The 12,033-nt window shown below is 44.6% G+C and overlaps 1 protein-coding gene across 2 annotated transcripts in view; it reads right to left on the bottom strand.

The window, feature by feature from the left end:
• The window catches only part of UTP20 (UTP20 small subunit processome component), a 61,463-nt gene that overhangs the window by 16,452 nt on the left and 32,978 nt on the right, over positions 1–12,033 (bottom strand). For both annotated transcript variants that reach the window (XM_080971987.1, XM_080971986.1), the window contains exons 31-40: positions 10,006–10,150; positions 8,905–8,992; positions 7,753–7,896; positions 6,831–6,881; positions 6,588–6,740; positions 5,545–5,700; positions 4,428–4,568; positions 3,811–3,948; positions 2,717–2,856; positions 2,048–2,127 (exon numbers count right to left, since the gene is read on the bottom strand). In XM_080971987.1, the coding sequence (XP_080828113.1) occupies positions 2,048–2,127; positions 2,717–2,856; positions 3,811–3,948; positions 4,428–4,568; positions 5,545–5,700; positions 6,588–6,740; positions 6,831–6,881; positions 7,753–7,896; positions 8,905–8,992; positions 10,006–10,150 (1,236 nt within the window). The remainder of the gene's footprint in view (positions 1–2,047; positions 2,128–2,716; positions 2,857–3,810; positions 3,949–4,427; positions 4,569–5,544; positions 5,701–6,587; positions 6,741–6,830; positions 6,882–7,752; positions 7,897–8,904; positions 8,993–10,005; positions 10,151–12,033) is intronic.

The raw sequence follows: 12,033 nt of genomic DNA on the forward strand, positions 1-12,033 counted from the left end.
ATTCAAAGAGTACCGTATTTTTCGCTCCATAGGACGCACTTTTTCCCCTCCAAAAATGAAGGGGAAATGTGTGTGCGTCCTATGGAGCGAATGCAGGCTTTCGCTAAAGCCTGGAGAGCGAGAGGCGTCGGTGCGCACCGACACCTCTCGCTCTTCAGGCTCCAGGAAGCTATCTGCAAGCCTTGCGCACCCGGGGGGAGTTCCCCTGGGCACTCAAGGCTTGCGGGCAGCAGCCTGCAGCGCGGAGCACGGGGCGCCCTCGGAGGACGTCCCGTGCTTCGCGCAGGTGTCCGCAAGCCTTGCGCACCCGGGGGATCTCCCCCGGGAGCGCAAGGCTTGCGGGCGGCAGCCTGCAGCGCGGAGCACGGGGCGCCCTCGGAGGACGTCCCGTGCTTCGCGCAGGTGTCCGCAAGCCTTGCGCACCCGGGGGATCTCCCCCGGTAGCGCAAGGCTTGCGGGCGGCAGCCTGCAGCGCGGAGCACGGGGCGCCCTCGGAGGACGTCCCGTGCTTCGCGCAGGTGTCCGCAAGCCTTGCGCACCCGGGGGATCTCCCCCCGGGAGCGCAAGGCTTGTGGGCGGCAGCCTGCAGCGCGGAGCACGGGGCGCCCTCCGGAGGACGCCCTGTGCTTTGCGCAGGTGTCGGCAAGCCTTGCGCACCCGGGGGATCTCCCCCCGGGAGCGCAATGCTTGCGGGCGGCAGCCTGCAGCGCGGAGCACGGGGCGCCCTCGGAGGACGTCCCGTGCTTCGCGCAGGTGTCCGCAAGCCTTGCGCACCCGGGGGATCTCCCCCCGGGAGCGCAATGCTTGCGGGCGGCAGCCTGCAGCGCGGAGCAGGGGGCGCCCTCGGAGGACGTCCCGTGCTTCGCGCAGGTGTCCGCAAGCCTTGCGCACCCGGGGGATCTCCCCCCGGGAGCGCAATGCTTGCGGGCGGCAGCCTGCAGCACGGAGCACGGGGCGCCCTCCAGAGGACGCCCCGTGCTTCGCGCAGGTGTCGGCAAGCCTTGCGCACCCGAGGGATCTCCCCCCGGGAGCGCAAGGCTTGCGGGCGGCAGCCTGCAGCGCGGAGCAGGGGGCGCCCTCGGAGGACGTCCCGTGCTTCGCGCAGGTGTCCGCAAGCCTTGCGCACCCGGGGGATCTCCCCCCGGGAGCGCAATGCTTGCGGGCGGCAGCCTGCAGCGCGGAGCACGGGGCGCCCTCCGGAGGACGCCCCGTGCTTCGTGCAGGTGTCTGCAAGCGCGGAGCACGGGGCGCCCTCCGGAGGACGCCCCGTGCTTCGCACAGGTGTCGGCTAGCCTTGCGCCCCCGGGGGACTTCCCCCGGGAGCGCAAGGCTTGCGGGCGGCAGCCTGCAGCGCGGAGCACGGGGCGCCCTCCGGAGGACGCCCCGTGCTTCGCGCAGGTGTCTGCAGCCTGCCGCCCGGCGCGTGGGGCGCCCTGAAGCAGAGCGCCCCTCACGCCGGGCAGACATCGGCCAGCCCCACAAGCTCGGGGGACAACGGGGAGGCGCAGCGCCGCCATCCCACTGTTCCCCGACCTGGTTTTGGGGGGGGAAATAAAGGAAAATTTTTTTTCCTTTATTTCCCCCCCCAAAAAGTAGGTGCGTCCTATGGGACGGAGCGTCCTATGGAACGAAAAATACGGTAATAATGGTCATGCAAGTTTATTTATTATTATATCAGAACATAAGAAGAGCCTGCAGAATCAGGCCAGTGGCCCATCTGGTCCAGCAGCCTGTTCTCACAGTGGCCGACCAGATGCCTATAAGAAGTGCACAAGCAGGACGTTGAGCACAGCAGCACTCTTTCTTCCCACAGTCTCCAGCAACTGGCCTTCAGAAGTATTACGGCCTCCAGCGCTGGCGGTAGAACATAGCCGTCTAGGTCAGCAGCGATCAGAGTTACAATGCATTAGATGCTAAAGAGGGTGCAGCGTTAACAGGTTGTAGCAAAAAGTCACAGCACTTTAAAGCCTACCAACATTTATCGTGAGAAGCATAACCTTACAGGAGCTGGAGCCCACTCCACCAGATGCAGGAATCAGAACCTTACCTTCCTTTTGAATCATCTCAAGCTGCTTTTCAAGAGTTTCGTAGTCAAAGTGAAAAGCCTCCAGCACCATGACTAGCACACTGTCAAACAGATTAAGGGGCGGGGGAGAGAAATAAAAGGTGCTAAAATCCAAAAAACGTACAACTTTTCTATTTGTAAAAGGACTGGACTAAAAGAACTGCTCAAGTGAATACTTATGGGGGCACTGGGCTTGAGTTTCTTGAACAGGTGCTCCCTAGGCTGCATGGCAAATCTTTAAAACAGAGGGTACACTCAAAAAGCAAAGTGCAGTATAGCACTGGGGGAGGAGTGGAATCTAGCGTTCAAAGAACGCAAGCAAAAATCACTTTGGACAAGAGCATTCCTAAAGTAGTTCTTTGATATCTGGCCAAAGTGAATTAAAAGTGCTTGGAACATAAAGCTCTCTTTTCACGCAGACTGAAGTTCAATGCTCCCATTAACACAGTCATCAGCTTGGTTAAAACGACAGCTCTAAAACAGTCCACAGAGATACTATCCTTGTGTGTCAATTTTCTTATTAATGCTATCAGTATGGAGTGACTGGCATTGCAAACCCCTGCAAGGTTGCTCAGAAGCAAGTCCCACTATGCTGCTTGGTAAGTGCACACAGGATTACAGGATAAACCTTAAAACCGACATTTACAGTACCTGACGCCCAGTTTTTGATTGATCTGTCCAGTCTGCAAGACGTGTATGAAATGTTTCAAGTGATAGAGGTACGCTGACCAAGAAAGATGTCTGCAAACAGCTCCTACCATTTCAACCGAAGCAGTTACCATATTTTCATACTGAGGAAGAGAAAACAACCCTTAGGGTCTTCCCAATTTCAAGCAGCACAAAAGCCTTGCCTAGACTAATGAAGCCCATGCAGGCTAGAAGAAGCTTCCTTCCACATCCCCAACACTCCCTTAAAATCATGGCGAAAGAAAACCTATCCCAACACTTTCACGTTAAAATACCCAAAGGAAGCAACATGCTTTGCAATATTCAGAGACCTATCTGAAGCTTTCCCCCTCATTATTAAATTCAGAAGTTGTGAGGTGTGTCGTGTAGTGGTTAGAGCAGTGATAGCCGTTGTGGTGTCCTTCAAATGTTGAGACTACAACTCCCATCAGCCCTAGCTAGAATGACCAATGGTCAGGTTGATGGAAGTTGTAGTACAGCAACATCTTGAAGGCACCAATTATCTGTCCCTGGTACCGTTTGACCAAAAGTAGGGAGCTTTTGGTTCAGGTCCTCACTCAGCCATAAAGCTCACCAGGTGCCCTTGAGGAAGTCACATTCTTTTCAGCCTAAGGTACTTCACAGGGTTGCTGTATAAATAATTCTTCCAAATGAGGAGAAGGGGTACAGAGAACTATGTAGGCCTCCCTCACTGACCTATTTGGAGGAACTGCAGGATATGTATGTATGTATGTATGTATGTATAAATACATGTACATGTATAAATAACTAAATTATGAAGATATCAGACAAAGAAGAACTCTGCAAAGTTTAGTTCCCACAAATTGTTATGCACTGTTCCTTCTTTAAAAGGGCAGCTCGAAATAAGAGCCTTAACAAACATTTCAAATAAGTACCATGCAGGGGAGGTACTTCATTTTAAAAAATCTCAACTCAAATCCCAACACTCTTTATTTTCTCCTCATGAAAAGGGAAATCATCCTGTTGCACTTACAGAAATATGCCACTAAGGGCTATGAAATAAAAGTAGTTCCCATCATTGTATGCTAAAAGTTCACCTTAAGCATTTTCTCATCAAAGATAGTAGTAGTTGCGTAAGGCATAATGTAATTCTGAAGAGATTTGGAACAGAGTGTGATTTTGCCTTCAGCTAGTTGCTTAGCCAATTTCTTCAAGGCGCGTGCCCTTCTGTGGATCTAAGAGAGATACAAAAGTTTTCACTGAGTGAGGGCCCATATTTAATTCAGTAGACCTAGGAGGTTTGGGTGTCATAATCTATCAAAAGTTTCACCAGCTCTTAACAGCCGAGAGGGGGAGAAATGACACCTTTTTGGATGAGCATCTTACTACAACACACTTCTGTCTATTTCTCAAACAGACACTGAATAAGAGAAAATACATTCTGATTAAATGCATACAATTCTAGCTGCTGCCTTTTAAATGTGACATTAACAGCAAAGCTTAGAATGAGCTAAAATAGTGTAAATGACATTATAGCCATTAAATCAAAACACACACGCAGAGACTTCTTATTCTCACAACGATCAACGATTTGCGACTGAAAAACGAGGCAGCACTTGCAAAGATTTACATTCACAGAAGCAGATGAAGTATCTACCATCTTTCCACTACCCTACAACTATTGTCCAGTGGCAAGAACAAGATTGCATTATACCTGAATATGCTTCATATTTTCAAAGAAGTCCATCTCTGGATCATGAATGTCCGTCAGCTGGACCAAGTCCTGAAACTCTGGGTGGTTTGAAAATGCTCGAATCAAGCTGGAGAGCAATGATGTGTAATCCTGCTGAATGCTCTGAAAGCAGCAAGTAACAAAATACCAGGGGAAATGTGAAAATGTGTGGCTTGGTGTGTTTTTTTTAATGCAGCCATTTGATTATTTCTTTTTTAGAAATACACTGAGCAGTAACAACCATGCAAGAACACACACAAAAACCAGAATTATACTTTTGAAACTTTCTCCCTTTGGGACCAGACTGACATCCATACATATTAAACATTCCTAAACAGATTTTTGTTTACATCAGGGGCTCTACATATTTACATTGGTACCTGAACTACTCCTGCTGTTATTTGAATGAAAATGTCAGGGAAGTGTGGTGGTAGCACATGGCAAGACATCTCACGTGGCCCCACATCCTCGCCACACCATTGTATCAACCCCTCCCCTAGAATTTAGCTTATTTGCCATATTTTGGACTCGTCAACATGTTGGGCTGGAGTAAACACACTGAGCAAGGAAGGAATGAAGGTAGAATTATAGAAACAATACAGAAGCATTTTGTTTATGCTTTTTAAAATATTTGCATCTTATCATTAGCCACATTGGGTGCTTTGTTCAATGAGAAGCCTGCCCACGGCCCTGTCTCATTTCAAAATACTAGAATAGGGCATCACTTGTACAATTCTCTTTCACAGTAATGTTTCCTCCTGAAATGTAACAGCAGTCAGACAACAGTCGGCTTGATGATTATCGGCTTGTGGTGATGTGGAGGTGGGCTTTTTCACCAATGGAACACACTCTCTGCTGAAATATGAGAGGCATCCCAACATGTGCTGAAGATGCACCTGTCCACACAGGCATTCCCTTGATCTCTTGACCAGAGTTTCTTGTTTTAATTGTTGCGTTTTAATGGAGTTGTTTCATGGGAAATGGAATTATGGAATACTTCAATCGTGTTATATAACTGGGTTTTATATTCTATAAATCACCAAGAAGCCTATTTTGGCATTAAACAGCATATAATTAAAAATAACAACCAGCTTTTTACCTCAGTCTTGTTCTTCAGCCCTTTTCTCAAAGCTTCTAGAAGAGTGTGCTGAATGATTTCCTTGTATTCCTCTTCTGCATGACTGATTTCAGCAAACAGGTTGATAATAGCATTCAGACAGAGGATGGCACTGTCACTTAGAGACATCTCTCCTAACTAAAGAAAGAAAAAGATTATGGCAGCTGAGATTACAAGAGATGACCCTGAAACCGTAGATTAAAAAAGACTCAGAAATACGCGTGAATATAATAATTGATAAAACATAAACCAGCTCCCCCGACAACAACTCAGAGCAGTTGTAAAGCTTTAAATATCTGCAAGCCATATGTAAAAAGTACCATAAAATTGTTACGAAGCTCACTATGAATCAATCACATAGTCATATTTTTCTGTGAAGTAAAAGACTTTTTTTGTCATTTTAGAGCTGGCAATGATAACCCACATGCTTACTATCTTTTAAAACACAGCCAAAGTCCACACAAACAGGGATTTCCTATGCTGTCCCCTAATACTGTCAAAATGTATTTTCTTAAGCCCCTGGGGACCCTCAGAAAAAGCCAATTTGTGGCCCTTGGGGGGGAGATTCTAGGAGGGTGGGGAGAATCGATGAGCATCAGGCTGAGGCAATGGAACAAGCAGAGATTCTGAAAGCTGCCGCCATCTTAGATGTAAGATTATTTTTGGTTCTTCCTTAACTCTCTTACCTCTCTTGAGATATATGCTGCTGCAGGTATTTCCTCATATAGCATCCAAAAGGTAATTATAATGCTCACCTAAAATAGCTTATGGCTGTTTTGCAAACATGCATAACTTTCGTGGAGGTGCCTTCTGGGTTCAAAAGGAATATTCTAAAATTTTTTTTACTAAATAATAAAGCAGGAATTTTTAATCTCATTGATGGTATAAGGGGAAAGATATGCAGATAAATGTATTTTTCAGTTCCCCAAGTGATCAAAATATTTTTATTTTTTTTTAAAAAGAGAATACATTTCCAGGAGCTCTACCATAAAGGACAGATCTTTTCCACGTGGGCATGGGCTCACCTGTATTGTATAGAAACAGTTATGCATTACTGGAATAAGGTAGTCGACATCCACTGTTTTCATTGCCTTGATATGAGAAGTGATGTCTTGAAATGCTGACAAGCGAATGTCGAAATTGATATCATCAAGATGACGTGGATCAAAAGCATTCAGCTACAAAGGGCAAGAGGTTTAATAAAGATATAAAAATCAAAATGATGACAGAAAATTTCTTAGAAGTAAATGAGGTGAAACATTACATACCTTAACTGTATCTGTAATGTATTTTAGATTGCTGTCCAAATCTGATAAAGTCTATAAAAAATGGAAAAATAATAAAAAGGCAAACTTAACAAACCTAGAATTATTTCACACATGTATCATCTACTGTCACATTAACAGCGCTTTTCTCTGAACATTCTCCAGTTCTACATTTCACTTTTAAAAAAACCAGGACAACCAGAAGTGGCCACAGTATTCAAAATTCAGATGCCCCATTCTTTCTTTCCAGCGTACCACACTTTGTATGTATTTGACTAGAATCTAACCAGCTCTTCCATTATCCACTCATAACATTTTGAGTTTTAGAACTCATCACCATCCACTACATTTCCCACAGTTCCTGAAGGCTCAGGAGGCCATTTTGAAAGTCCATTGCCCAACCACTAAGAAAAAAGGAAGCAGTCAGGGGAAAGGGATTGGATAGCCTCTCAAGGGACTGCAGAAGCATTTGGGACTGGGAAGACCTCAATGATCCCAATGACATCCCCAAGAGCATGGCAGGGTCATAGCTTGAAATGGACGCTCAGAGAAATCATTATGGATCAAGTTCACATCACAACCAAAATACAGTGGTGCCTCGCAAGACGAAATTAATCCGTTCCGCGAGTCTCTTCGTCTTGCGGTTTTTTCGTCTTGCGAAGCACGGCTATTAGCGGCTTAGCGGCTTTTAACGGCTTAGCAGCTTTAAGAAAAAGGAAACAAACTCGCAAGAACTCGCAAGACGTTTCGTCTTGCGAAGCAAGCCCATAGGGAAATTCGTCTTGCGGAACAACTCAAAAAACGGAAAACTCTTTCGTCCAGCGAGTTTTTCGTCTTGCGAGGCATTCGTCTTGCGGGGCACCACTGTAGTGTTGAGCAATCGCTAACAAAAATGCTATAAATGTGCTACTACTGTATTCAGTACCTCAAAAACCATGCAGAGCGTCTGACGAGACAATTTGTTCTGAACAACAGAAAACAATTTTGCCAGTGGTTTGAGGAAACTTGCTGGATTCAAGCAATGCTTCAGTAGATTTTGTACCGTTTCCAGGATGTCAATCTCAGTATCCTGGAAAAAAAACAGATCAATCATGACAGAATTCCTCACTTACACTGAAAAATAACATAATACAATCCAGTTCAGCATTGTCAAGAGAGATTTAGTTATAAGTATATTAATCAAGAAACAACTTACATATTTCCAAATGCAAAATACTTGAAAAAAAGAACCCTGCTCTGTATATAGACTAAACTACAGCATAGCACATTTATCAGTAAGCCTGAACAAGACACAACAAGCCTTGTCCTTGCATGTTTCCCCTCCCCTCTCTTCCTGCCCCATAGGCAGGAGGAGCACTTCAGAAGCTCATTTTGCTGCTTTTGCTTAATCAATGCATATACCATGACTGCAACTTGGCTTGTTTCAATCAAACCACAGCTAATATTAACTACAGTTTATTGGTTTAGATTGGGGGGGGGGGGATAACGATTACGCAAAAGTGAAGCTTTTAAACTCCTCCTGGCTACAGAGAAGGAAAGGGAACTGTGCAAGCCCAAGGCTCACCCTGGTTTGTTCGTTTTATACTCAACTATGTTTCAGAACGGTGATGCCTAGCCTGTAGCCCTCCAGATGTTGCTATACTACAATTGCCATCATCCCTGACCACTGGTCATGCTTGCTGGGGCTGATGGGAGTTGGAGCCCAATGACATCAGGAGTCCCACAGCTTCCTCATCCCAGGATTAGCCTGGCATCCTAACATGGGAAGTGGTTTGCACTGAGAACATAGGTTAACTGAAATCTGAACCAGGGACATCCCACTTTCAAACTTTTTTTTTTAAACCACTCCATTATACTTGCTCTTTTATATATATATATATATATATATATATATATATATATATATATATATGGGGGGGGGGTCCCAAAGGCACAGCAGAGCACATTGAATAACAGTGACCCAAACAAGTTAGCAGCAGATCATGATAACCTGGAAAAATAGTTTAGAAGTTCACCAAAAAACAGCCAAACTTGAAAGGAAATGTGACTTCCCACAGGCATAAATAACAAAGCCTACCTGCACCATGTTACTCTGGTGGAGGAAAGGGAGGAGGAGACCAATCAGGATGGAGCTCTGACTCTTGTCCTTTATAAACTTGCTAATTCTATATTCAACAGAAGCAAGAGGTTAGCCTTGCACCGATATAACCGCAACATCACGATTCAATTGCCTATAATATAATCATCTGTTAATGTAAACTGCTGCTGATGTTCTGCTTACAAAAGGGCACATGAATGCATTAATAAAATTCTGGTCCACACATGACTTCACACAAATGAATATGGACAACTGCAAGTTGAAGAAGAGGTATATACTGCATACCTATCAGTGTATAGGTAAACGACACATATATGAATTAAGAGTTTGTGATTCCCAGCACAGAATGGATCAGAAGATTCCTGTCCAAGGTGCTGCCAATCAGAGTGGACAATACTGGGCTAGACATCCAGTCAGAACAGTCTGATCCCTTATAAGGCATATGCTATGGTGACATGCCCGGAGGAGGCTGCATATGAGTTACATGGAGCCAAGAAACTTAGATTCAGGGCCTCCCATGCCTGAAATACATACAATAGCTTCCAGAGTGAACTCCCAACAAAAAGCCCCACCCTGAAAGCTCAAGCTTCCTGACAGCCTCTTGCAGGTGGTTCTCTTGAAAACATTTTTTGTTCACAAGTTTATTCAGTTGTTTGATTTCCTGTTTTAAAAGGAACCCATCATTTTTAACGATTATTTTTATACTGCTTTATGGTATTTTACTTTGTGCACCTCCTTGAGGTTTTATGTGAGCGGCGAGTACATTCATACCTCCACTTACGTATCCCTCTGGATACATAAACTTCAGGATGCAAATGCAGCAAACCCGGAAGTATTTTTCCAGGTTTCGCCACGCATGCATGGACTAAACCACACCGCGCGCATGCACAGAAGCAGTCCTCCGGTTGCAAATTCCTTGGGATGCGGCCAGACGTCCAGAACGGATCCCGTTCGTAACCGGAGGTACCACTGTATGTAAATTTACTCCTCCCCCCTATATATATATATATACATATATAGTAAAAATTTAAGGGACCCTATATAAATCAGTACTCTTAGCAGTACCAAGGAACTATTTACTTTGAAAGGATGTTTAGTTCTTTGCTGACTTGTGCTCTGTACTTTTTCTTCTTCATCTTGTCCACACTGAACATAGTTTTGCTGAGATACTGAAGGATTGCAGGCACATGGGGGAGAATCAGCTTCACACCTGTGGTGGGAACATCTGCAAGGGAGATAGTGAGTTTATTTACCATTCAGAGATGTTAAGTACTCCAAGCAGAAAAACTAAAGAAGATCATCCAATTCCTCACAAATAGTATAACAATTGTTCTGGGGTTATTTCAATTTATATCCCACTTTTCTGCATATACTACCCAAAGCAGGTAACAGAAATAATAAAAAAAATGCAGTGAGTTGAATCCAGAGATTCCAGTGCACTAAAGTGGGCAGGTGGAAGTCCTCTTTCCTCCCTGCCCTTTCTCCCAGCAGCCCACCCAGGAGCTTCTCCCAAGGATGGAGGGATCCTGCTGAGGGGATGTGGCACCAAGTGGTGTGTTTGTGTGTCCCTGAGTGGAAGCAATTTCCACAAGCCTGCACATGATGATGGAACGACATCAAAGAGACGGGCAAGCTGGCCATATCTTCATATTATATTTTATATGAAAAGGCCTCCTGACTTGGCTAACCTGATGAAATAGGAGTTTATATCAGCCAACAATAACCTATATGCCATAATAAAATGTCTGACAACTAAAAATGCAGCTTGTTAACAGATATTACTATACGGCTCCCAGAAATACTATCATTATGGCTAAACGTGGGAAAATATTGGTTTGGAAACTAGCACATTTCCTGGGAAACCGCTGAATGTAGTAGAAGTTGCTACTAAAGGGATTAATTAGGAGACAAGGGAACTTGCTATCCAGTTACTGAACAATGCTTTAATTTAAATTATTTAGCCAACATGAAATGTATATGTTTGCTGCTCAAAAACACACTAGTCAATAATATTTGCTGGTCATTGCTCTTGAAGTGGATCTGTTATCTCAAGCAAGCTGAAAACTGACAGAGATCCTTCAAGCCAGGATATAAACAGGTGTCTGGGGGGGGGAAACAAACAAACAAACACCTGTGCACTGTCCTTTACCACAATGTAACACTTTTAATAAAGGCCCATCTTTTATCTCAAGTGCTAGGAGTTTCTGTTGGTTCTGTTTCTCTGGGACAATATACCCTTTCCATCAGAACTCCTGTTCATTGGAAACCCAGCTCTGTGGCTGCAACACCTCAGCTGTAAAGCTCCCTTCCCTTATGTGGTTGCCTGATGGTTTTTGTATGTGAATACAGTTTTCATGTCCCCATGCTTTTCTATGGTTTTAGTGCTGTTTTCAGCTGTCCCTATGCCCTGCTCTTTTACTGCTCTTTTATTATTCTATCCGAGTGCTTTAAGTGATGTTAAGTTACTTTGGTGATTTTATTACTGAAAGGTGGGATAGAAATGCTTTAAGAAAGAAACAGAGGAAAGGAACCTTTTGGGTGTGAGCTACAGAATTGCTCCATTCCTTTTCTGACAGACAGGCCTATGAACGGAATACTGCGCTGGAAGTCACAAAAACCAGCATTTAGTCTAGACTGACCTGTACAATGGCCATTGGGTGCCATTGCACCTTCTGCTCTAAGGATGAAGTGAAAGCTAAATCTGGAGATCAAATTACTAGTATAAGAGGGCTCTTCAACTGTTGACTGTTATAGGCCAAAACTACAAACTGAAATCAATTACAAGTGATACCTAGTTTTGAGGGTAGGGCAGAGAACATACCCAGTGAGAATCTGTGTGAAACAATACTGGGAACATTGGGAGGAAAAACACGAGACACACCATGAGAGAAGTTGGTAATGCAGCTCTCAATGAAAGTCACTCTGCCCCGCCAACAACCCATTTATTTATTATGAGTTTTTACAAATGAATTTACATCTCACCCTTTAATACATGTACTTCTAAGGGAGGCAATAAAAACCAGTAAAAATGAAACTATAAGAAGTCTACAGAACATAACTACAATGCACCGTCTAGTAGTTGCTGAGAATATTGTCTTTCACAAATTA

The sequence above is a fragment of the Podarcis pityusensis genome (assembly GCF_964106645.2).
Source record: "Podarcis pityusensis genome assembly, chromosome: 10".
Taxonomy (NCBI): Eukaryota; Metazoa; Chordata; class Lepidosauria; order Squamata; family Lacertidae; genus Podarcis; species Podarcis pityusensis.